This window comes from Artibeus jamaicensis, unplaced genomic scaffold, assembly GCF_021234435.1.
Source record: "Artibeus jamaicensis isolate MK-2021 breed Jamaican fruit bat unplaced genomic scaffold, CSHL_Jam_final contig_465, whole genome shotgun sequence".
NCBI classification, from domain to species: Eukaryota; Metazoa; Chordata; class Mammalia; order Chiroptera; family Phyllostomidae; genus Artibeus; species Artibeus jamaicensis.
In genome coordinates, this window is record NW_026521843.1 from 12608607 (window position 1) to 12635958 (window position 27352).

General features: G+C 39.3%; 1 protein-coding gene across 4 annotated transcripts in view; it reads right to left on the minus strand.

Annotated features, from left to right (window-relative positions):
• The window catches only part of ITSN2 (intersectin 2), a 118945-nt gene extending 91997 nt beyond the window's left edge, over positions 1–26948 (minus strand). For 3 of the 4 annotated variants that reach the window (XM_037146746.2, XM_037146749.2, XM_053666852.1), the window contains exons 1-2: positions 26499–26589; positions 1672–1735 (exon numbers count right to left, since the gene is read on the minus strand). In XM_037146746.2, the coding sequence (XP_037002641.2) occupies positions 1672–1702 (31 nt within the window). In that variant the 5' untranslated portion in view covers positions 1703–1735; positions 26499–26589. Of the gene's footprint in view, positions 1–1671; positions 1736–26498; positions 26590–26929 lie in introns of those variants that run through there. The other variant, XM_053666851.1, reaches the window with a different exon arrangement.
• Positions 26949–27352: the final 404 nt, after the last annotated feature.

Genomic DNA, 27352 nt, shown 5'->3' on the forward strand with positions numbered 1-27352 from the left:
GATCCCATTTTAATTTTCTCCTCAACACTGTAAGACTGAATGAGAAGACATTATTTGAGGATCTGCTGTACTGCTTTCTTTTATGTTCACTTTATTTATAAACCTACTTAACATGTTGAAGTTTATAACTAAACTGTATTTAATGCATATTACTTTGTAATTCTCAAATTTAGGTAGAACACATTACTACTACAATTATTATCCAGATTCTAAACCTACGTTTATCACTCATTATAGAAAAAATATTATTTAATTTTTAAAAAACTGCCCATCTTTATAATTCCACACTATTTCTACATAGAAGCAATGCTCACATTAACCCTTAAATAAGGGTTCTGAAAAGGCAAAAAAGTAAACAAACAACTTGGGGGATGGGCTGGGCTGGGAGTAAAAGACAGAAACTGTACTTGAACAATTAAATTAAAAAAAATTTTTTTAAGTAAACAAACAAAACCCTTACCTCGAGTTCATCTTTAAATGACAGAATCCTACCACACATCAGAATTTATTTTTATGCAAGTCATTCATTTTTCCAAAAATCTTATAAATCTCATAAAGTCGATCTAGTTTTAAAACTTTAGGTATACAACATGTATTTTCATAGTGATTGAGAACATGTTTGAAACAAGATGTAATTGACTAAATACATGGTGACATTAAAACAGAGTTGCTGCCCTGGCCAGGTAGGTCAGTTGGTTGGAGCATCATCCTATACACCAAAAAACTGTGGGGTTCAACCCCTGGTCCGGCAGCACACTAGAGCCAACCAACTGATGTGTCTCTCTCCCCCCATCTCTCTAAAACTTAATGAACATATCCTTGGGTGAAGATTAAAAAGAGAACTGCTTTCTCAAGGTGGTAGAATCATTGGTCATTCTTCCCTTTTTTAAAAATGTTCTTTAACATTTTCAATTTTAATGTTAAAGAATTATCAACTGGACTCACTATTTCCTTATATTTACTTATAATTAGCTAATAAAATTTACCTCAAAATTAACAACTCAGCACCCTAGATTTCTTTAATGATTTAATAATATAATACATGTTCTCAATTCTAAATGACATACACATTAACTTAATACTTATTAAGTGGTTAATTTGTATCTGAGAAATGAATTAAAACTAGAATCGGGAAAAAAGCTTTAAAAACATTTTATTATTGAAATTAAATAATTTCTTTTAAAATTATTCCTATTAAACAATTATGTGTATTGACATACATAATCCTATGTAAAAGAAAAACAAAACTAATTTTTATACATACTACTAAATGAATCTTTATTGGCTTAATGAGTTTACAATCACCCCATGCTACTAAAAACATTTTTAATATATTCACCTTGTAGCACTCTGCTTTTTGTCCTCCCGTTTTATACATCAATTGCAACGTGGCTTTAAGTTATTCTTACCTCTCAAAGGCAAACACACATTTCAGATGATACTGCGGAACACGCCAATACTGACTTGCAGGGTTCACTGCATAATATTCTAACAGAAGTATACGCGATGTTTTAAAATAAACTGCCCAAATATTTTCAACAAAAGTACTTTTAAATTTTGCATTTATAAGCTGAAAGAAAAATATCACAAAAGAATATTTTATAACCTCTACAACGCCCCCCCCCAAATCCCATAACCTCTTTATCTTCCCTCAAGCACAAAGCTGCTTACCATTCATAGCTGTGGGAAACTGAGCCATCATGGTCCTGAATTTTCCTTGCTAGCTTTCAGCCATCTGCAACATAAAAACATTGTGCCATTAATAATACAACAAGGGCAGATCACAGCTTAGTGCACCCGCCAAGTAGTGGGAATGTCTGTCCCTTCAGCTCACACTTCCAGCGGAAAACAATGCAGAGCTTCTGCTGCTGCTGAACGGGCAGAACTGACATTTGGGGAAGGGTAGGAGAGTTTGCTGGGTAATGGTTCTGCCTTTAAACTGAACCATTTAAAAGAAAAACAGTCACATTTAATAGCAAATACTGAATAAAGAAACCCTTGGCACGAACTCATTTTGTAGAAATTAATGTGGAAAAGAGGAAAGTTATTACAACTAGGCAATGACTTATTTCAGAGAAATCAACTTTGTAAGTTAAATGTAAATAACAATTAAATCTTCAATACTCTTCTTTAAAAAAAAATCTCCCAAACAAAAAAAATCCAAAATAAATGTAGCATAACTATTTAATCAAGTTTCACAGGTTTATAAAAATGGCCTAGAAGTAACTATTAAAATATATGTGTTTCATTTAAACATAATTAAATGTGCTGGGCAAGTGCTCTGCACTTGAAGAGAAGAAAATCTAGAAATTTAATAGCTCTGGGTTCAAATCCCAACTATGCTAGTTCCTTAGTTCTAACCATGAAAGAGTTACTTAATCTTTTTTGACTCTCATTGTCATCTGTAAAAATACTTTGCAAGAGTATTTTTTAAAGTATTGAACATAATCCAGTACAATGCCTGGTGTATAACAGGGTTTTGATAAATGGCTTTCTGGGTGTCCAGAAAGGAAGAACACAATGTAATTTTGAACCCTAATTCGTTCATTTACTATGAGTAAGTTCAGAATGTTTTCCTTGAAACTCGAGGGAATGATAAATTAGGGAGTGTGAAGACCTAGCAAATTTACAGTAATGTACTTAGTAATTTAAACCATGAATTATAACATTGTAGGAAAATATTAGTATATTAAGAGACTACTCAGTAGCTTATCCATTTGCCCAAATAATTTAAGTATTAATATTTTTAGAAGCCTAACGAAAAATGTTTGCACCAGCTATTTGATCAAAGGAGACATAGTGAGTTGCACATGGTGGTGGATGGTGTTACCAAAGCAGGTGGCTGATCAGCTGCCCAGAAGCGTTTTCAGAGCACATCTTCGTGAACTGCGTGTGCTCAAGAAAAAATATGACCGTACCAGTATAACTACCAAGAGTGAGTCACACAAACCAGCAAAAAAAAAACAACAAAAAAACTGTACTGGTATATAAATCCAAAGTTCATTCATCTACAATGAGAAATTTAACCCAAGAGAACAAACAGCAGCTTTTCTTCCTATAAAGCCAACTACCACCTACTAAATTGAGCAAAGGGGCTCAATTGTGATTAGAAAGTTTTAAGGGTAAGCTTTAACTTTCTTTTTCTGATAAACCTCCTTTTTCTGATAAAAAGGAGGTTTATCAGAAAGTTTAAATTTGATACATTTATCTACACAACAGGAATAAGCAAGAACTGGGCACTAGGAATGAACAAACCTCCAACAATGCTTTGGCACTCCCAACTTTTTTACGATTCCCAGCTTTTCTGTATGTTACCACTGTGTATCATCCTCCTCTCAAAGTATACATTCTTTTTTCTATTCAATTATTGTTCAAGTACAGTTTTCTTTTACTCCCATCCCAGCCCACCCCTCCCACAGTGCTGCCCACCTCCCTCCCATTTCCACCGTTGTTAGTTTTTGTCCATGTGTCCTTTACACTTGTTCCTCTCAAAGTATACATTCTTGATCTGGCTGGTGTGGCTCAGTGGACTGAGCACCAGCCTGCGAACAGAAAGGTTACCAGTTCTATTCCCTGCCAGGGCACACTGCTGGGTTGTGGGCCAGGTCCCCAGTTGGGGGTGTGTGAGAAGCAACTGACTGATGTATCTCTCACACATTGATATTCCACTTTTCTCTCTCCCTTCCTTACTTTCTAAAAAAAAATAAATAGCATCTTAAGAACAAAATACAGTTTTTTAAAAATGCACATTCATTCTTTAAATGTAACCTTTACTGCAATGGAGCTTTAAATCTGTTTCCATACTCTTCTAAAGTAGGAGGAACTTTCACCTATGTGCAAGATGGTTTTCTTCACTTTTTTCTCAAAGGCAATATAAACCATGGTAGGATGATCAGGAACTCCTTGAGGAGATATTGTGTTGAGATTTAAAGGGTAAGAATGAGCTATAAATGTAATGTTAAAAATCTTGGACTTGAACCTGTGACTGACAGAAAAGAAGTCATATTTCACTAAAGAGTCATTGTGAAAAGGGGGCAAGCCTGAAGCAGGGTGATCAGCTAGGGGAGAGCTGAGAACACTATCTGGCACCTATTCTACAACAGTGGCAGCAGAAACAGAGATGGATTGAACTGGAGAAACAATGAATGGCTTCAAACAGGTAGAACTCAGGGACTGTTTAGATCGGGGCATTATGGAGTAAAAGGAATCAGAGATGACTCCCAGAATTGTAGTTCTCCCAGTTTGTGAGACTGGGTGAACTGTGACTTGCCAACTTAAAGAAATAAAAAGGACAGTGAACACAGAAGGAAACCTTATAAAGCAAGTTATGACTACAACTTCCTCAAGTATAGAAATTCTACAGATAAGCATAACACTTTTACTTCCCCAATTTTAAATTATCATAAGTAACATTAAACCAAAATAAGCTATATGCCTGCAAAGAAACGATTTACTTATGAAGATGCAGTACTAAGGGCTCCTATTATATTAGGTCTCTGTAACACAGAGATACTTTTAAAATGTGGGAGAAAATCCTCCAAGCATTATCTACAATGCATTTTATAACTGCATAAAATACCAAGATCCCTTGGAGAAAAAGCACAGACTTATGAAAGACAAATAAGAAACAGGATCCCGGCCAGTGTGGCTCAGTTGGCTGGAGTGTTGTCCCATACACCAAAATGTTGCAGGCTAGATCCCCAGTGTTCTCTTTCTCCCTCTCTCTCTTCTCCCCCTCCCTGCCCTCTCCTTCTCCCGTCCTCCCTCCCTCCCCACGCTTTTCCACTCCCTCTAAAAAGCAATTAAAAATGTCCTCAGGTGAAGATTAAAAAAAGAAGAGGAAGAAATAGGATCCCATAGTCACAAACTCTTAGATATCTACCTAGGACCTCTGGCTAGTCATCATGTATTCTGCAAACACAACAGAATGCTACATAATAGATGCTTAATAATCACAGGTATAATCCTGAAATAAAATCAAAGAATGAATCAAATCAAATAATGAGCAGAGAAGGCAAATCCCTTCAGTGAAGCTAGGGTACTAGTATTACGGAACCTTATTCACCTGGTACATGGGATTCAGTCACCCATGTACCACACCATGCAGGTACCCTATGATAACAGGGACACATGGAAGAATGGGTGTAACACCTGGCCATGGTAACAATTTGTTGGGACCAATAAACTTTTAAAGCATATAGTTTCATACCTGTTACATTTACATCAAATCAACTCTCTGGCCCGCTAAAGCATACCTCACGTTTAACAATTCTACTGATCTACTTGCAGAGAAATAATAACAATTGAAATGATGAAAAATGCAACAAGTATATTCCACTTTTTAAAAAAGTAAAACTGTTTCACTTTGTGTAATAATAATTAGCATTTATTAAGTCCTTACTATGTGTCATGCTCAATATTCATTGGAAGTCCACTATGTTCTAAATTTAAAAAAAAATTTGTTATTGATTATGCTATTACAGCTGTCCCCATTTTTTCTCCCCTTTATCTCCCTCCTCCCTGCACCACTGCCACCCACCAGCCTCCCCCCACACCGAGTTCATGTCCTTGGGTTGTACATGTAAGTTCTTTGGCTTCTCCATTTCCTATACTATTCTTGACCTTCCCCTATTATATGCCTACCAATTATGCTTCTTATTCTGTGTACCTTTCCCCACAATTCTCCCCCTCCCCTTCCCCACTGATAACCAATCTCCATTTCTGTGATTCTGTTCCTGTTCTAGTTGTTTGCTTGGTTTTTATTGTTTTTTAGGTTTAGTTGTTGGTAATTTTGAGTTTGTCATTTCACTATTCATAGTTTTTGATCTTCTGTTTCTTAGATAAGTCCCTTTAATATTTCATATAATTATGGCTTGGTGATGATGAATTCCTTTAACTTTTTTTTATCTGGGAAGCACTTTATCTGCCCTTCCATTCTAAATGATAGCTTTGCTGCATAGAATAATCTTGAATGTAGGTCCTTGCCTTTCATGAATACTTCTTTCCAGCCCCTTCTTGCCTGCAAGGTTTTTTTTGTTTTTTGTTTTGGGTTGGTTTTTTTTGTTTTTTTTTTGAGAAATCAGCTGATAGTCTACGGGCACTCCTTTGTAGGTAACTGTCTCCTTTTCTCTTGCTGCTTTTAAGATTCTCTCATCTTTAATCTTAGCTAACTTAATTATGATGTGCATTGGTGTGTGCTTCCCTGGGTGGGTCCACCTTCTTTAAGACTCTCTGAGCTTCCTGGACTTCTTAAAAGTATATTTCCTTTGCCAGACTAGGGAAGTTCTCCTTCATTATTTTTTCAAATAAGTTTTCAATTTCTTGCTCTTCCTGTTCTCCTTCTGGTACCCCTATGATTCAAATGTTTGAGCATTTGAAGTTGTCCCAGAGGTTCCTAAGCCTCTGTTCATTTTTCTGAGTTCTTGTTTCTTCATTCTGTTCCAGTTGGATGTTTATTTCTTCCTTTTATTTCAAACCATTAATTTGAGCCCCAGTATCCTTCCTTTCACTGTTGGTTCCCTATATATTTGCCTTTATTTCACTTTGTTTATCTTTCATTTCTTCCTTCATTTTGTGACCAAGCTCAATCAATTATGTGAGCATCTTGATTATCAGTATTTTGAACTCTGCATCAATAAGTTGTCTGTCTCCTTGTCATTTAGTTCTCTTTCTAAAGTTTTGATCTATTCTTTCATTTGGGCCATATTTCTTTGTCTTAGTGCACACAGTAAGGGGTGGAACCTAAGGTACTTACCTGAGTGGGGCAGTCTCTTTGCTGTATGTGGGGGATGGGTCAGAGAGGGAACAATGCCACTTGCTCAGCTCTCGTCCCACTTTCTGTCACTTCCCTCGCTTCCTACCAGCAGACTGTGCCCTTTCGGGTGTTGACTTGCAGGTGGGTGGGTTTGTATATGTTTTGGGACCCTTGGGCCTCTCCAAATGACTCTCGTGTGAGAGTGGGAGTTTCCCTTGTCACCACAATCCCTACAGAACTTTTACAAACAGGGATTTTGAGCCTTTAGTTTCCTGTGCTGAAACCTTGAATTTTTTTTGTCTCTCTCCCCCGTTGTTGCCCCAGGCTTATCTACGCACAATTGCATGAGATCACCCATGTGATCCACCACCTCGCTGTGTATTCTCCTTGCTGTGGCTGCCCATCTCAGAACCTCCTACCAGTCTGGATAAATGTTTCTTTAACTCCCTGGTTGTCGGACTTCCATGCAAATGATTTTCTGGCAGTTATGGTTGTTCTTTGTTTTTAAATTGGTTGTTATCCTTATCTTGGTTGCACGAAGAAGTGAAGTATTTCTGACTACGCCTTCATCTTGGCCGGAACCGTCTCCATCTCCATTATGTTCTAGGTTTTATCAAAGGAGGAGCTTCACACTCACAGGAGCTTGTAGACTACAGTCTACCAGGTACCAGATGCTGCTAGATCCCTTTGATAATATTAATAATCCTCACCATATCCCAGCAAGGTAGATGATATAGGACTCATTTCACAGTTGAAGAACTGAAAGGTTCAATTACTTGCCTAACTTCGGTAAGTGATGAAGCCAGCATGCAATCCCAAATCTGTTTAATTCTAAAGCCATGGGCTTTATCTGCCTCTTCCTCACTTAAATGGGAATAATAATTAATGATGAGTGGGTCACAGGTTCCTGCAAGCAGCAGGTCAACCTAATGTTGGTACATTTGTAGGCGTAGAGAAAAACAAGCCTTTGGGTCTAAATCAATCACACACATAAATTAGGAAGTGCTAATTATTTCTTACCTCTAGGTAAACCTTTTGGGGAGGAAAAGGGTAAGCGTCTCCTGAGTTACATGCCTGATGCCTGTTTTAGGCATGCGTGACTGAAGTCAGTATCCAACAGATACCTTTCTACTCCTGGGGGGGGGTAACATGCAAAGATTGGCAATCTCGGCAGCTTGAAGCTATCATATAATTTAACCACTATGTTAATTACCTATGGTTTTATAATATTTATGTGAAGATTTGCCTGCACATTGTAAATTAATGGAGAACTGGCATTGGTACCTTTTTAGAAACCAAGAAGATATGTATGGTAGAAAGCAGGCATAAGGCAAAGACTGCTTTGATTTAATGTAAATCAAAATTTGGAGAATGTGGGAAATATAATCACACTAAGGCAAAGAAAAGCAGAAATGCTATAACAGGAGTAGGAAATCCTCTTCAAAAGGTCAGTAAGACCCAGAAAAAGAAAAAAATGTAGCTATGATAGGTAAAAAGCAGCTTAATTAAGGTTAGATTTTTTTGCTTGTATAGAAGCACAGAATTATAAAAGAATTACAGTAATCATTTAATCAAAAGCCCTCAATTTTCAAGATGTAAAAAGGAAGAAATTTGTGTGACCTCACAGTCATAGCAGAACTGGTCCTAGAAACCTCATCTCTTACATCCAGTGCCCTGTTTTTTTAAAGTTCCCCAACTTCCCTGATCATGTAACTTGGGACGTTTACTAATTCTACAGATTTTGAGGCTTATCACTAGAAGATTGCGACTCAGAAGGTCATGATGTGAACTAGGGCAGGAGCCTCCTTAAATGTCCTTCCTGCTTTGAGACCTGGGAAACAATAATAGAGTCACTTCGCAGTGGAGCTGTGAAGTGCTGCCAGAGCTGCCATCGCAGAGGAACTGACTGGCAGGAGGACGCCCCAAACCTATGGAAGATTAAAACAGGGCACAATAACCTTCGGACAGAGACAGCCTCAAGCAACACTGTGCCCCAAAGAACTGTCTGCAAATATAGTCAATAATATTGTAATGACTATGTATGGTGTCAGATGAGTATAAATTTATTGGGATGATCACTTCATAAGTTATCTAAGTGTCTAATCACTATCTTGTAGACCTGAAATTTATATAATATTATATGTCAACAGTAATTGGAAAATTTAATTTTAAAAAAAGATAAGAAAGCAGATATTCTGACTACCAGATTGATGACTCTGGACCCGAAAATTAAAAACATTGTTTGGAATTAGCATCACTATGTTAGCTTATCTATACCAACAGAAATACCTTCCTTCTATTGATGTAATTGGTCCCCTACGCTTTCTCATAAATACCTTTTTCCTTTGACTCCTAATCCGAATATTATCTGGGCTTCTACCTGCATCGATGCTTCCTGAACAAGTTACTCTGTGCTCAAATAAATAAATAATGTTTCGACTTTCATTTTGGCCTTTTATTTTTTGGTTAACAGACCCTTCCATAAAACTATTAGTTTTTTCTTCCAAAACACCCACTAATATCCCTCCTCTGCTTAAATTCCTCAACTGATTACAAGTTACAACCAAGCTTCTATGAAACACGGCACCCTTCAGAACCTTACTCCAATCTACATTCACATCTAGACACCTCCCCTTGGTTCAGGTGTCTTAAGTACACTAACCTTGGAAACAGTGATGCTCTTTTCACCCCCCTGTTCCTCACATCATCACTTTATCATTCTTCAACCCCCAATTCAAATGTCACCTCTCCTCTGACAGGCTTCTGCCCTCCCAGGTATTTAGTTACCGCCTCCAGCTATGTCCGTAAATGTATTCAACCCACAGTAACTTCCTTTATTATAGTGCACTTCAATTTCACATTTCACATATTTGCCCGTTTACTTATACGGGGCAGAAACCATTTTTACCTACCCCTGTACGCCTAGTGCCTACCAGATCTCCCAGAGAAAATGCTCAACAAATATTTGCTGAACAAATGACTTCGGTAAATGAATGATATGGTTGAGATGTTACAAAAGAAAACGACCCAGTAAACAAAGCAAGGGAAGCATGGAGAGAGGCAATGTTGAACTGAATATATAAAAAAGAAACTGGTTGTCTGTTGATTTATTGATGGTAGCCATTCTGACAGGTGTGAGGTGTTATCTCACTGTGGTTTTCATTTGACAGCATGGATGGACCTGGCATACATTATGCTGAGTGAAATACTGTAAGCAAAGTCAGGGAAAGACAAATACCACATGATCTCACCTATATGTGGAATCTAATGAACACAATCAAGTAATGAACAAAGTATCAACAGAAACAGAAGCACAGATACATGGAACAGACTGACAGCTGCCGGAGGGGAGGGTGGGTAATGGATGTAAAATGGTGAAGGGATTAACCAAAGAACACATGTGCACGACCCATGGACAAGGACAATGACAGGGGACCAACTGAGGGAGAGAAGAAACGGGCTGCATGGAGGTGGGAAAAGGGAGAAAAAAGGCGGGAATAACTGTACCAGCATAAACAATTGGGGGAGAAAAGAAATGTAAAAAGCAAAGCAGGCTCCAAACTTCCTCCTTGAAACTCTGAAGGCATCAGAACCATGGATTTTTGACCAAATTGTCCTTTGCAACATGGCCCTTCTGTAATTTGTTGTTTTTCTTTTCCTTTGCAGTATACTTTTAGAGCTAAAGGTTTATTTCCCATTGAATTCTGAGAGCTTTATAGTGGGGGGAGGGAAGAACTGGGTTTTTTAATTATACTTCTAATCATGTGGGTTAAATGTTGGTTAAGTTTAAATAAGCCGGGACTGAAGGTCTGACATTCAAAAGCAAGATAATCAAGTTCCTGAGGGCATTACCTTTTAAAACTTTCCTCAGTCCCTTCTCCACTCTACATGCTACATTCACAGGTCGACTCTCCAGACTTGATCAGTTGGGAAAAGTTCTTTCCTCATCTAATTCCCAAGGAGATCAAGGTCAGTTCCATGAGAGAATGATTGGAGCAAGACTGCCTACTTCTTTATAGTTCCTACAATAAGATCAAATTCACAGAATATACATACCCCCCTTATCTCTTTCCCATCTATTCTTTCTTTCATTCACCTATTTATTCATCATACACTAACTGTGATTATAAGTACCTGAAGAATGCTACGAGAACCCAAAAGACAGAACACTAATGGCAGATAAACCAAAGTACAATACCTATCACAAAGGAGGTAATATCTGTGTAAGACTTGTCTAAAATGAGGTCAGAGGCAAAATTAGTGGATTCTATGTGCCCTCGGAGCAAAAGACATTGTATAGGTGTGTGGGTAGGCACTGTCACAAAGGAAGGAAAAGCGCCTGAATCTGAGGTAAAAAGAAGAAATGTATGACAGCCAGTATAACAGTAGAGCCTTTCCCATTCAAAGACAGTGTGATTTGAAAGTTATGTGATTTCAAATAACTCAATCTTAAGTGTTAAAAGAGAACTTAACACTCCTTGGAGTTCCAGAAATTCTAAGGAGATACAAGAGTAGCAGAGTAGGGAGGAGGAATATAGGTTTGGGAGGGGATAGCAACTTTAATAAAAGTAGCTCTGTTTTTGTGTTTTATATATTGAGGCTTCTTTATAATAATTTCATCTAATGATTTAACAAAGAGTTAAACAACATACTGAATTCCATCTCTATGTTAAAAACAATTAAAGGGAAAACCAAAGTAATGAAGTAACTTGCCAAGATCACACAATTTAAGAAACAAAGAACGTCATACTATTGATTCTGAACTTCGCTGTACAAATCATGGAGAGCCAGTATTTAAAGCACAGTATATGCTGGAGCTAGAGATCCAGATTTGTTAGTCACCAGAGATTGGGAATAGCTGTCATCTGTTAAAGAATGACAGTATCCAGGAAAAGCACATGTGAGAAACAAAAGAGCCCAGTCTTTGAAAGGCAGAGGAAGAGAATTCTGACAGACAGTATAGGAAATGAACTGGGTTTCAGTGCTGGGAGACAGGGACACCAGTTATGAAATAACTGGCATAATCCAGGTGGTGAGGATTTGAACTTGGGCAATAAAGAATACAGGCATTTCAGAGTTAAAATGAACACGATTTTCTGATCAGCTAAATGCAGAAGATAGAAGAAGAGCATCACAATTTCTGTCTTGAGTGACTGCAGAAAGGTCTAAGACAGAAGCTCCAAGAGAGTAGGGATTTGGATATTAGTTTTGAGAGGGTGAGCAACAAAATGTTCATTTTCGAGCATAACTACTCTGATGTACTTACAAAAACATCCAAGTAGATACCTTCAAAAGATGGTATCAATTCCACTCAAGCTAGAGACCCAGATTTGGTAGTCATCAGGGATTGGGAATAGTTGCAATCATGTCAGTGAATGACAGTATCCACAGAAAGCATGTGCAGGAAAACAAAGAGAACAACCAGAACAGACATTGAGGAAAAGGAGAGACATCAGGGTCTAGAGGTAAGAAAAGTGTTTTAAGGAGATGATGGTCAGTTCGGCCAAATGTCACAGAAGTCAAGAGTAAGCCATTAGTTTTTGCAGTCTGTTGTGAATACAGTTCCAGTACACTGACCTGGCTAGGTAAGTCTAATTGAAATAGATAAAGCAGTGAGTGGAAGGTGAAGTGGGGGTGATTCTGGAAGTATGTTGTTAAGAGAAGGGGAAGAAAGGGTTAGAGGAGAGACAAGAGGCCTCAGAAAAGAGGCAATGTTAAAAGGCCATTTTTAGAAGAGGAAGAGATTTAATTTCCAAAAGGCAAAAGGAAAGATTACCTAATGAAAGTTAGGGTCCAGAGAAAGTCAAGTTAGTCCTAGAGTACAAAGGGACAGACATTTCTGGCTCTGAACACACAACAGGAAAGGCAGTAGGATGCATGAAGATATCCATAAGTTTGGAAGCAGAAGAAAAAGGAGTTGAGAAAGTACACCTTTTCTTCACAACCCTGCTTTCTCTCTTTTCCTTGGGCCCAAACAACAGTCCAAAGGGCAGGGCTGAAAACAGACTCTTTTAACCCAAAAACAAGTATCACCCAGAGCCTTGCCCTTGTCAATTTTTTAGTCTAGTATGAACAATACTAAATAACAAGTCTATTTTACCAAAAACAGTAAACTGAAATGACCAATCTTATCTTAAATACAGCCATGCTATACCCAATAATAAAAACTGCAGAGGGCTCTGGTTGCGAACCAAAAGGTCACGGGTTTGACTCCTGGTCAGGACAGGTGGCTGGGTTGTGGGCCAGCACAACCCAGGTCCCCAGTTGGGGGTGTGTGAGGCAAATGACTGATGTTACTCTGGCACATTGATGTTTCTCTCCCTCCCTTCCCCGTTCTCTGAAAATAAATAAATAAAATAAAAAACTACAGAGGAAAAGTACCCTCCCTCCACCTACTCCCCACCACGGAGGCCTAAACAAACTGACATCCAAACTGATGCCATGCTCCAGCAGGGCCTGCAGAGCTCCTGTCTGTGACTCGTAATTGGCAGCCTCAACCAACCAAAACACAACAGAATGAGAGAGCAGAGGAAAGAAAATCAAATTAATAGCCAATAAACAGAAAAGCATTCATCCATTTCTATTCTCTCAGGCCAATTTAAAGTTGTTTAAAAAAAAACCCAAAAAACAAAAAAAAACACCACATTTCAATTACTGGAAGTAAAGCATACTTTCACTCCTGCAAAAAACAATGCTCATAAGTAGAACTTCCCAGACATTTGAATAAGTTAATATGAAATAATAAATGTGGAAAGGCAATTTTTAAAAGCCAACTCCAAGTTTTGACAGGGAGAAAAATTACCAGGAAAGAATAGAGAGAGACGGTCTAACATGGAACAACTGGTCACACGAAAACCAACAATGTACCCAGGCAGTGCCCACCACTGAGCAGCGACACCTAGCCACAGAGGAGTCCCCAAACACTTCAAATCACAAATTCTCTTCGCCAATCTGAATGCTTTAATTTTGAGGGGTTGTGGACTTCTTTAAAAAAAAAAAAATCTAGCAAACCTACAGTTTGCTCTCTTTGGAAAAAATACAAATGCACAAAATGTGGTATACAATTTCAAAGGTTTCAGACCTCCAAAGTTAATCTGTGGACTTTCAGAGGACTCATGTCTGCTGTACTTACGATCCTTAACTTTAATATACAATTCCCATTTTCAGAAACGTATAAGATACTGGACTGGGAAAGAATCTTTTCCAGTTATGTAATCCATTCATTCTCAAACTAGTCTAACCATGGCCCACCAGAGTGGAACCAGAGGGCCAACCTACCCCTACCTACTTCTATTTTCCAGCCGAAAAATAACTCTATGATAAAGAATTATAGCAATGCAACACTAATTACACAAAAGCAAAACCATCAACAAAATTAAACTTAACATTAATTCTAACATTGCATTAATTCAAGCACAGCAGCAACTGGAACCATATCAAACTCAAGACAAGATCATCAATAGTACACTGAAAACAGTATCCATATGAATGTGAGCATGCAGAGCAGGAATTTTTCAAATCTTCCAAAGCAATGTATATCTAACAAATGTATTAAAAGGAAACTAAATCAGTGCTTTCAGTAAGCTCTAGAAATTTGCTAATTTTAGGTTAGTACTTGCTAATAATGAATACTGAATTTCAGTAATCCTTCATAACTCAGATTATCACTAAGTAGCCCGTACTAATACTGGGTTGGCCAAAAAGTTCACTGGGTTTTTTCCATACAATGGCTCTAGTAGTGGTTGATTGTTTTTAACTTCATTTAAAACGATTTTGTTAGATTGTATTGTGACAGCTGACATATCAGCATGCATTTTAAAAAATATCAAAATTGATGAATTTTTGTGTAGCCATTTTAATACTGAAGATGGAATATGCAATACTTTCGGCATACAATGCTTTATTATTTGAAGAAAGATAAAAACACAACTGAAATGCAAAAAAAAGATTTGTGCAGTGTATGGAGGAGGTGCTGTGGCTGATCAAATGTGTCAAAGGTGTTTTTGCGAAGTTTTGTGCTGCAGATTTCTCATGGACAATGGTCCATGGTCAGGTAGACCAGCTGATGTTGATAACGATCAAATAGAGACATTAATTGAGAACAATCAATGTTATAACACACAGGAGCTGGCCAACATATTCAAAGTCAATAAAGTTATTGGTGAAAATGAAAAATGTGTCTTTTATTTTATGGAAAAAATATGGACTTTTGGCCAACCCAATACATAAAAATTGAAGACTATGGGAATGGAATAGCAATAGCCCCTAAGAATTGAGAAAATGACTTGCATTTTGGTTTCATTCATTGGGGGAAGTCTCCTGACCTAGCACATATCTTGAACCATACTAGGAAGCAACAATCTAATCCAATGATTTCAAACATTTTCATCTATGATTCTATGTAATAATCCACTAACAGTGTAAAAGCTAACCTCCTTCACTGGACCCCTAATACATTGCTGGTGGGAATGTAAAATGGTTCAACGGCTTTGGAAAACAATTTGGCAATTCCTCAAAATGTTAAATGTTAAACAAAATGTTAACCATATAACTCAGCAATACCACACTGTTAGGTATGCAAAAACTAATACATAAGTGCTCACGGCAGTACTACTTATAATAGTAAAAAAAAAGTAGAAACCCAAATGTCTGTCAAATGGCTAAACAAAATGTGGTACCTCCATACAATAGAATATTATTTGGCCTTAAAAAAGGAATGAATTACTGATACATGCTACAACAGGAATGCACACCAAAAACATTATAGTAAGTGAAAGAAGCCAGTCACACAAAAATATATCTACATATTGCATGTTCCCATTTCTATGAAGTGTCTACAATGGGCAAATTAAGAGACAGAAAGTAGATTAGTGGTTGCCTAGAATTAGGGGTGCTTGGGGAGAGAGAGTGGCTGCTAATGCATGTGGAGGGCATTCTTTGAGATGATGAAAGTGTTCTAAATTTAGATAATGGTAATGGTTATACAATTATGTTAATTAACTAATATTACAAAATTGTAAACTTTAAAAGGGTGAATTTAATGTTACATGAATTGTATTTCGAAACAGTTGTTATTTTAAAAATCTAATCCTTCACATGGCATACAAGATGTTTTAGGGTCTACCCACTGCCTACTTTTACAGCATTGGAATACCTTTTCTCCCCATCTTATCATTCCACCTGTGAACCTGTGGGATTACTTGCTTCTCAGTGACACTTCTACCTACAAAAGCTTCCTTTGCCACATTCCCATTTCAATGTATATTTATCTCCATTAAACTATTTATCACCTAGTACTATAACATTTGTTTTCATGCCTGCCCACCTCTGTTACACTGTGTGGTCCTGTGAATGTCTCACTCTCATATACCTAACACTCAGCCAGGCACTAAAATATCCTTTAACAAACACAAACCCTTTGACTCTGAGAGATTAGCATTCATTCGACTGCACTGAGGACAAGCAGGCTGATAGACCATGAACTCTGAAAACAGATCGCCAACTAGAGTTTGAATCTCAGTGCAAATTACTCCTTAGCCTTGTGAACTTCCACATGACTTAGCTTTAATTTCCTAACCTATAAATGTGGACAGTTGTACCCAAATGCCAGGTTGTTTTAAGGCTGAGATATCAGGTATGTAAAGCATCTGGCACTTCAAAGATGCTCATATGATGGCTATCACTGCTATTATTTCAACATTCTTTTCAACTAAAACAGTTAACTTGACTTCACTGAAGTTGGGACAACAACCTATAGCTGTATAATTACTGCTAAAAAGAAGGCATATTTTTATTTAATCAATATTTGTGACAAAGGTTACTATTATTCTACCTAGAGGCCTAGGGCCCCAAATTCACACAGCACGTCCAGACTTAAAAGCTTTAAAGAAGATAACTCTTCTCTCCAAACTTAGTTCTTCTAGTTCTGTAATTTTGCAGCTTCGGTTTAAGATGTCTAAAAAAATTATAAGTCTGGATTTTTATAAACATTAAGTTTAGCTTACAAAGAATCAACTAATAAACCAAGAGGGCAGTTAGTGCTCCAATTATACTGAAGATTTAAATTAAACCAATTTTAGAAGAATCAGTCAACGGCTCCGACCAAGACAATTCACCACACAAATGGGGAAAAAAGCCTAAGAATAGCTTGTGAGTCAGCCCATGCTGTTGTCAGGGAAGGGTGGGGGGCACTGGCTATTTAGCCTGTTCTCTTCTGTCTCATATCAAGACTTAGTAGTAAGCAAAATTATTTACTTAATTTATATAAGAAGTACAGAAGTAAAAATTTCATATGCAATCAAACCTCAGTTCTTGAACATCTTGGTTCTCAAGCAATTTGGTTCTCAGAAAAAAATGTCTTTGTTGTCTAACAAAAAAACTTTGGGTCTCGATTTTCTACCCGACAACCCTTTGATACCTGGGTGATTAGTCAAACATTCTCACAGACAACAAACAAAGGAGATTCAGTTGTCAACAAATTATTTCTCTAACAGTTTTTTGGAATGAATTAAGTGGAGAACCAAGGTTCCACTGTAGATGCTTCACCTTCAAATAAAATATCCCTTTGAAAGAAAGATAACTTTCTAAGTTCTGAAGCCATTCAAGAAAACACAAAGGAAAAAAATAAACAGACTAAACTAAATGAATATTTTAAACTTCTGTTGAAAACAAGATTCAAAAGTAAACAAATGGGGGAAAACCACAACAACTATGATGGCCAATATTTTTAATGTACAGAGAGGTATTAAAATAGATAATGAAAACACTAAGACCTCAAATAGACAGACACTTTCTCAAAGAAGAAATAATACTGGTTAATAAATATTAATATCACTAATAATCAAGAAAATGCAAATGATGTTTTATTTTCCTTCTCCTTATACACTGATTTTTTTAAAAATACAAGCCTTGGCTGCGAAGGCGAGAGGACGTGGGCGCTGCAGACGCAGCTCAGGGGAGTGCACACGAGCACAGCTCTTCAGAAGGCGATAGAAAAATGTAGAATCCTACCAATATCCACATCCTGTACGTCAATAATCTCACTTCTGGGAATCTGTCACAGGGAAACAATAATAATAAATGGGAAATGCCTTGTTTATTAAGATATTCACTATAATCTGTCACAGGGAAATAATAATAAATGGGAAATGCCTTGTTTATTAAGATATTCACTATAATTATTATTATTATAAAAAGTGGAAATAATGAGTCCAATAATGGGAGAATGAACTGAGCCAAGTATTATGCTGCCACCTAAATATATGATATATAAATTATACTTCCATAAACCTTTTTAAAACAAGTTCAGCGAGACCATGTAATAACATGGAAACTGGTTAAGTTCTTATAATTTGAAATATATGATTTATATAATATGTGCTGCCCAGGCTGGAGAGGCTCACCACAGTGAACACACTCAGTCAAGTGCTGGCCTGCGAAACAAAGGGTCACTGGTTTGATTCCCAGTCAGGGCACATGCCTGGGTTGCCAACCAGGTCCCCAGTGGGGGGCGTGAGAGGCAAACACACACTGATGTTCCCCTCCTCTTTTGTCCTCCCTTTCCCTCTAAAAATAAAAATAAAATCTTTAAAAAAATAATATATATATATATGTACTTAGCATTATGAAAATAAAAACAGCAGCCAACAATTACTGAATACTTATCAAATGCCAAGCCCTACACTCAGGCCTTTCTATTTTATCATTGTTTTCATCAATCTCAGGGCCATTTTAGAAGGGTCGATGGCCCAGGGCCCCTCAGCAACTATGAGGCTGGACCAAAACAAGTAACATTTTAAAGGAGCACTCACTATACAAATTTTCACAGTGCCTTTGAGAATGTTAAGAAATGGTTTTTGAAATTGAATTTTAATTATTTCAATAAAGAAAGTAACAGTGCCCCTGACCCACCCCATCCCTCCACCCACAGTCAGAGCAGCCACCCTCGATAACCCAACCAAAAGAAAAGGGCCCTTGATTATTATTGTTACTTCTGTGGAGAATTTATTATGAAAGGGTCACATTAGACATATTGTATATTATCTCCTCATAACAACCCTATAGATAAACATTATTATAAAACCTCTACTTTTTAAAGAAGAGAAAACTAAAGCTTAGTGAGATTGTTATATTCACAAAGCTAATTAAGGCTAAACTGGAACTAAAGTCCTAATCGGACAGCAAAAGCCATGTTCCTAGCTATAATGTTGTATTGGAAAACATGTACAGTAATTTATAGGTAATAACAAAATGAAAAGACAGGTGGGTAGGAGATGCCAACATGTGTCTTTGGTTGTTGGACTTAGAATGAATTTTTCCTCCCCTCCCCCCGATTTTACAAAGTTTCTTCAATCAGTATATATTATTGTCATAATGAAAAAAATTATGTTACATAATGAGAAATAAAGTTAAAGAGGAAAAGAATTTGGAAAAATACTTTAAATGACAAATAAATTATACTGTTAATATATAAAGGGTTTATCCATTCTTCTTTAAGACCAGCAATCAGTATACCTCAAAATTAAACCAGTAAATTATGAGAATGATGTCTTTTATCACAGCTAGAACACAAACATAATGAAGGCTGGAGAGAAAAGTAGTTGAGGTCTAATCGAATGTGTTAACAGTCAGGGACAGGTGTGAATGCAACCTGAAGTCTTCAAAGACAAAAGCTTCAGGGTTTATTCTTTCCCCTAAGGCTTCCAGTTTACCAAAGTTCCCTGGGCATTTTAGAATCTTATCAAGATTACATCAGGACACTCCAACTTCCCCCATTAAATTGGAAAAGGGAGAAGTGAGATGAGAAATTGAGCCCTGTTTCATAAGGAGAGATCTTAGAAGGAAAATTAAGATTTTTCTGAACACTAGAAAAGGTACACTGGGGAAGAAAGAGGGATTTATTTCATCAGGATTTTCCCAGAGGCAAGATTAACAATCCCCAAAACCACTCTAAATAACATACTGTTCCTAGAATGAAATTTCCATGTCTGTTTTTACTCAGTTTTAGTCTCTAGGCCCCTCCCTTTGTGCCTCCTTTCCCACTGGCCTTCAAAGCCCAGTTCCAATGTTACTTCCTTAGTGTAAGTGTCCCTATTTTACTACACACTTGGAAAGCTGATTATTTTCTTGATATCACCATGAACACCTTTCATTCAAATCAACAAATATGTACCGAGTCATTAGATGTGTAACATCTGCTCTGGCTGGTATGGCTCAGTGGATTCAGTGCCGGCCTGAGAACCAAAGGGCCACCAGTTCGATCCCCAGTCAGGGCACATGTCCGAGTTGAGGGCCAGGTGCCCGGCTAGGGGCCTGCAAGAGGCAATTGATTGACCTTTCTCTTGAACGTCAATGTTTCTCTCCCTCTCTTTTTCCCTCCTTTCCCCTTTCTCTAAAAAATAAGTATCTTTTTAAAAAAAGTATTAAAGCAGGAAATACAAAAGAGAAGTCAGACCTAACTTAAAATTCCATAATTGCTATAGATATAAAGGACAGAAGATGGGCACTTAGCTTTGTCTTAGTCAACTAGACAGTTGTTAGCTGAGAAATTCCAGAGGAAATGACTCCTACACTGAGTAACGAAGAACTAAATAGGTATGTACAAACTGGTGGGCTAGGAAGAGAAAAAAGATTTTCAAGACCTGAGAGCAAGAATGGACAAACACAGAGGAAAAAGCTGTTTGAGAACATAAAAGACAATGTCAAAGGACTTTGTAAATGGAGCTAAAAAAAATGCCTATTCATAAGAATTTTTAAAAATTAAATGAGTTAATAAATACAATGAATTCAAATAGTGCTATACATAGGAAGTACTATAAAAATCTATAAACAAAACTAAAAAACAAACTTGGAAAAATATTTACACCTATATGGCAAAGAGTCACTATTCTTAACATGTAAGGAATTCTTAGAAATAACCAAGAGATGAACATGCCAATGACGTGAGAAAAGTGCCTCCTTTCTCCCATTAGGTTTTCAGCACCTACCGCACACAGAGAATGAATGCTGCTACACAAGCATTCCCAGTCTGCATCATTCTCCGCAAATTTCACTAATCTTGAAATTCTCACTTATATTCACTGAAAGTATTTTATACTCACTAAATGTTACATAAGTTGTGAGATGTATTAACTTGACCTACTTAATTCTTATATTTCTGTGGTCAAGTGTGAAGGAGTAGGGTGGTAAGAAGGGTCCAAATAACTATGCCAACCTGTTTAACCAAGAAGAAATGATAAAGCAACAATTCTCAGTGTCCTCCAAACTACAGCCAATCCAGTGTCGGATCTGGTCCTGCTAAGTCATTATCTATGCAGGATCTGAAAATTGACGCTGCAGACCATTCTTTCCCATTATCAACCTCACACTAGGCAAGAACTCTCCCCAATAAGTGGAAGTTACTTAAGCACCTGGATTCTAAGACTTTGAAGAAATAATCCAAAACTGTAGGTTCTGTTTTGTGCTTTTGTTTGTTTCTTTTTAAGAGAGAGAGCTTTTCTTTTTTTTTAGGCTGTTTTTGGTGCCTCCACCCCCAAATTAGGGGGAATTAAAAGTCAGATTCTTTGTTCAGAGATAATATTGAGGGTCAGAAGGAATTCCAGTGAAGATGGTGGCATAGGCTGACATAAGCCATGTCTGCCTTGCATAAGCCTTGCATAACCACAACAAAATTACAACTAAAGTATAGAACCACTGGCACTTAGAACCAACAGAAATCAAGTTGAACTGAAGTCTGTGAACTATGGAATTAGAGAAACCACTTCCACACTGAACCTGCAGACTGGTGCCATACCTGAAACTCCATCCACCTGGCTAACACTGTTTGACCTGCCTTGGAAATCCCCAGAGACCTCACCCAACTTATGGGCCCACCCAAGCTGCTTTTCCATATGAATGGTGAGTTTCGATTCCTGCTTCAAAACTTCCTAAATCCTCTCCAACAAGTAGCAGCTGGCCTGCAAGCAGCAGCTGCACTAGCAGCAGCCAGCCTAGATCCACAATTTGACTTCCCCTGGGAATTTTTAAGTCCAGCACAAGTAGCAGCCATCTCGGATTGCTTTATAACCCAGGCAGGGTGGCCCTGGCTGAATTGGGCCTGAAACACTTGGAAAACCCCAGGGCTAGCGACCGAGTGGATAGCTACAGAACACATAGAAATACCCCCACCCTGTCCCTGCACAGCTGATCCTCCATGGAAGGCAGAGGTTGGAGGTTGGTGGTCAGTGGTCTCAACCAGTCCTTGCAGCTGAATGGCCTGAGTAAATACCTCCCACTGATCTGCCAACAGCAACCAAGGCTCAACTACAAGAGGAGGGAATACTCAGCCCACAGAAAGGGTGCACCTCAAGTACACAGCTTGGGTGACAGGGGAAGCTGTGCCACTGGACCATACAGGACACATTAGACCACACTACCAAGACACAGAGTCAAAGCAGCTCTGCCTAATAAATAGAAGCAAACACAGGGAGGCTGTTAAAATAAGGAGATAAAGAAACACGCCCCAAATGCAAGAAAAGGTCAAAACTCCAGAAAAAGGGCTAAATGAAATGGATACAAGCAATCTATCAGATGCAGAGTTCAAAACTGTTTATAAGGAAGCTCAAGGAACTTAGTGAGGACCTCAACAGCATAAAAAAGATCCAGTCAGAAACAAAGGATACACTAACTGAAATAAAGAACAAACTACAGGGAAACAACAGTACAGTGGATGAAGCTGAGAATCAAATCAATAATTTAGAACACAAGGAAGCAAAAAAACCCACCAATCAGAACAAGAAGAAAAGAGAATCCCTAAAAATGAAGACAGTGTAAGCAACCTGTGAGACAACTTTAAGCAACCCAACATTCGCTTCATAGGGGTGCCAGAAGGGGAAGAGAAAGATAAAAAACTGGAAATCTATTTGAAAAAATAATTCAAGAAAAGTTTCTTATTTTGATGAAAGAAACAGACATGCAAGTCGAGGAAGCACAGAGTCCCAAAAGATGGATGCAAAGAGGCCCATTCCAAGACACATCATAATTAAAATGCCAAAATGAGATAGGAGGGAGGTGTGGGAGAATGAGTGAAAAGAGAGGGGAATAAGAAATAGGTAGTTATAGAACAGCCATGGGGATGTAAAGTACAGTATAAGAAAGGGAGTAGCCAAAAAACTTACATGTATGACCCTTGGACATCAACAAGAGTATGGGTATTGCCCGAGTGAGAGGGGGGTTGCCAGGTGGAGGGGGGGCAAATGGGGAAAAAAAATCAAGACAATTGTAATAGCATAATCAATAAAATATTTTAAAAAAGACTGTGGGTCAGTTCTTCTACTCTTTTCAAAACAATATGGATTGTTTTGAAGCTAAGATTACAATATAATGGCAAAAAACCTAATTTCTTTATTTTTCACTAAGTTAAAAAGATCGAAAAAAAGAAGTAGGCTACTTTAGTTTGAAATATGTCACTGAAGTAAGTTGGAATAATAATAGGTATTATTTCTTAAGTAATATATTAAGCGGTAGTCACTGTGCTGAGTGAGCGCTTCATATTATGTACAATAATACTATGACCTAAGTACTATTACTATCATCTCCACTTCACATATGAGGAAACAAGCATATAGAATTAAAATAAGGATTGTATGACCATTTGGCGTTGGATCTGGGAGCTTGAAAGTCTGTACCCTTATCTACTATAGTAATGATGAAGATAAAATTTTATTAAACCGCATATACTTTCCTAAAATGAATAAGCATGAGCAAAGAAAATGATCTAGAAAATATAAAACAGTTGCTTAAATGAAACAAGTTAAATGTCTACCATCTGGTAATACATCCCTACATGTCTACCATAACCACTCCGAATACCTCCACAAGTACATAAATCATTCAGTGTCTTGATATAGCTGAGAAATTACTTTGAAGTGAATTTCTCAAAATAATACTACGCATTTGCAAATGAAATATGCTGTCCTCTTGGCGTTGTAAAAATACATTATTTTTTGATGCATTCACTGTCCTATTTTTGCTCTGTTTCCTCCCCTCCTCCCCCACTTCCTCTCTGCCTTCAGATCCTTGAGGCCAGTTCAGTTCCTCCTTCTCGAGAATACCTACAGGCACACTCTGGGCCCACAGGGCTCTAAGATCAGTCTCTGTGCTCTGCAGTTATAGGATGGTATAGAGTCAACTCAAGTAAAAAATACATCATCTCTCCGGCATCTTCATTTCTAGATCTACTCAATTTCTAGATCTACTCATTTACACAATTCTAAACCTCTTCCTACTTCATACTTGGAATCCTGGCTTCAACAATTTGTACACTAAAAGAGTCTGCCTTTTTCTTAGCCTTTTCCCAAAAACAGTTATTCCACAAAGTTTTTCATAAATAAGGTATTAAAAAAGATCAGAATAAAAATAAACGAGCAAATGCAGTTAGATGGTAATAAATATCACATTTTAGTAATGTAATTACTCTGAATTATTTCTGAAACTGTTAGTATAAATGCTTTATAAGTAAATATAGTATATAAAAATGCTAAGTACCTATCAATGGACTAATAGGTACTTCATTTACTCAACAAATATTTCTTGAATCCCCAAAGAGGTTCTTTTAAAAAGAACTTCTGAACTAAGATGAGTGGGCCAGATAACTGCACAGGTGCTGAAGTTGGAAGGATCTTGGTTTGAAACCTGGCTCAGAGACCTGGAGTCATCAGTTACCCTGCAGGTTAACATTTCACTTATCTGTGTGATGGGAGGAAAATAACTACTCACAGTCCCTGTGAGCTTTAAATGACTCCGTAAACAGCACAGGAATTAGTATGAGGTAAGTGACATGCATGGTAAATAGCTCTTAAATACATACATATAAAGCATATGTAAAATAAATGACAGGCATGGCAAACATATTTCAATACTGAAGAAAGTCATTCAAGGAGATGGCCAATACACGTTCTGTCTTACTAGAGAGGTGGGAATTTGTGAAACTTTAAAGATACATTAAAAATTAAAAATCCTAAACTTATGTAAGAAATTTTCCACTTTTTAAAAGAAAGGGACATTGAGTATATAGGGTGAAATGACCGAACAGTCAAGATAAGAAAGGAGGGAAAGAAGAGGCACAAAGAAAATGTGGAAAGCTGCTGAGTTTGGGTGATGGGTGTTTCGTGGTTCTTTATACTGTTCTACTTTTGTGAAAATGTAACATTTTAAAGGGTAATTCCAATCCCAGAGCATGCCTAACACATTTCCTCAGATTTAAGACAGATCAGGATGATAGCCTTGAGATAAGCTGAACTAACAATAGCACCTCCCTGCTCAATAATGCAGCGCAGGTCAAGTTTTCTCAGACAACTGTGCCTTTCATTATGAAAGTGAGCAAAAGGAATACTTACTTACACGGATTAAAGAGTAATTAATGCTGCTCATTATCATTACGTTAAAACAGCAGCCTTGCACATTTTTCCCCCGTATCCTTCAAAAACATGAAATTCTGCTTGCTCTTAAACGAAGCTTTTAAACAACTTCCACCTTACTCACTTTTTAAATTTCAACGGCTCTATGTCAGTCATTATCTCAATAAAGCTGGGGGGGGGGGGGAGAAATTACAAGGGAATCATAGGCACAGCCCAAAAACCTAAAGATGTGCAGAGTTGCTACCATCTTTAAATTCTGAGGGACGTCATTATTAATTTATGCAAAGGTGACGTTTCTACATCGCGTTTAGGCTTTGTCACTGATTAACAATACAGGAAACCTGCACAGGGAGAGAGGCAAAAAAATTTCGTAAGAGGCTTAAGGAGCTTAACCTACAGAGTCTATGCTCCCTAAATTAAGATGACTAAAAAAAGCACCTCACCTATTTCTGGGTGAGCATGTAAACACTAGTAACAAACTACACCATTTAGTAAAGCAATCCTTTTTTATCTTCACCTTAATTCTTATCATAAAGTGATTACCGCTATTAAAAATGTTCCTATTCCAAAATGAACACAAGCCTCAAATGCAGCACAACAGCCATAAGCAATCACTTAACGATAAAGCACAGCATCTTTTCACAGAATGCAAAGCCATCTGTAGTTTCAGCCTCGGTTTACCCATTCCCCACGCACATGCAGGTGTCTTTTCAAAAATAATAATTCGCAGTAAACTTTATTGTGGTCTAAGAGGCTGCATCTCTCCGTGCTTCCTGTATACCCTAAAGTCAATAACGCTGACGTCAAATTGTAACATTTCCCAACTTTGGTTTAAGGCGAGCGGTGGACGCCGAGCATCCACCCGCTGGCCTCTCCGGACTCTGGCGACTTTGACGCACCGGGATGCGGCTCTCCTGATTCCGCACCAAGCACTGCCAAGTGTTAATCCCGGGAAAAGAAAATGGGTCCCCGAGCAAGCGTGCGGGCGCCCCGAAGAGATCTGTCCTGCCGTCACCCCAAAGGCGAGGGGGCCATGCCCCGCCCCCGACCCTCCGCGGCGTCCGCACCTGCCAGGAGAGGCCGCGGTGGGGGCTCGGCTCCGAGAAGGGGCAGCCCGGCCCCGGCCCCGCGGCGGAGGAAGGAATCTGAGGGCAGGAACCGGGAGCCGGAGGTTTCCGCCCGGCGCCGCCAAACCCGCCAGGGGCCTAGCTCGGGGGCAGCCCCGGCTCCGGCGGACGCGTCCACGCGCCGCCCGCGCCCATCCCCGCCCGACGAGCCCTCCGCGGCCGGAGCGACTGCGCCCGCACCTGCCCCGCGCGCCGCAGCCTGCTGGCCGCCGCTGCACCCACCTGGCGCCTCCGCCGCGCCTCCAACACGTCACGGCGCGACCCCGCGCCCCTCGGCCCCGGCAGCGCGGGTGCGGGCGGACGTCGGGAGACCCTGCTCGGCCGCCGCCGGGATCGTCACCGGGCCGCCGACTGCGAACCTGTTGCGCAGCCTGTCACGGCCGCTCGCGCTTCGCGGCGCCGCCTCAGCCCCACTACAACATGGCGGCCGCAGCCTCCGCAGGAAGCCGGGGGGCGGGGAGGTAGGCGATGGGCCCGGCAGCTGACTGTCGGCCGGCCCGCCCGCCCGCGCCGGGCACCGACACCCCACCCTCGCGGACTCGAAATTGGCCGGGGCGAGGCTCTTCACCCGCAGACACCCGCGACCCCGTGGGTCAGGTCCTCTTCCCTGGAAGCCCGGACCTGCAGCCCGTCACGGAGCTGCGACGACCCACCTGGCTCCACCTCCCCGAGGTGACTCGTCGAGGTTGGGTGGTGCGTTTCCTGCCGCAAGAGACCCCGAGGTTTTGGGAAGGGCCGAGCATCCGGCACGGGCCTGCCGCACTCGGGCCGGGGCTCTCTCGGGAGCCTTCTCACCCGCGGAGGTTTCTTTGCCGACCTGGAGCCCGAGCCCCTGGGCGCGGGGGAGTGCGGTGGGGGGTGGTCCTTCCCACCCTGGCTCCTGGCTCTGCTACAGGTCTCTGGGCCTTCCCCGGGTACCCCAGGAAGGCTAACCGTACCCCACGTCATCCATCCAGCGTTCCTCACCCGCCTCCGTGATACACAGAAAAAGCCAACAAGGTTGGGGCGTCCCTACCCCGGTCCACACTGGAGAGCAAACCCCCCACCCCATACTGGGCGGTAGGAACACCTTGGTC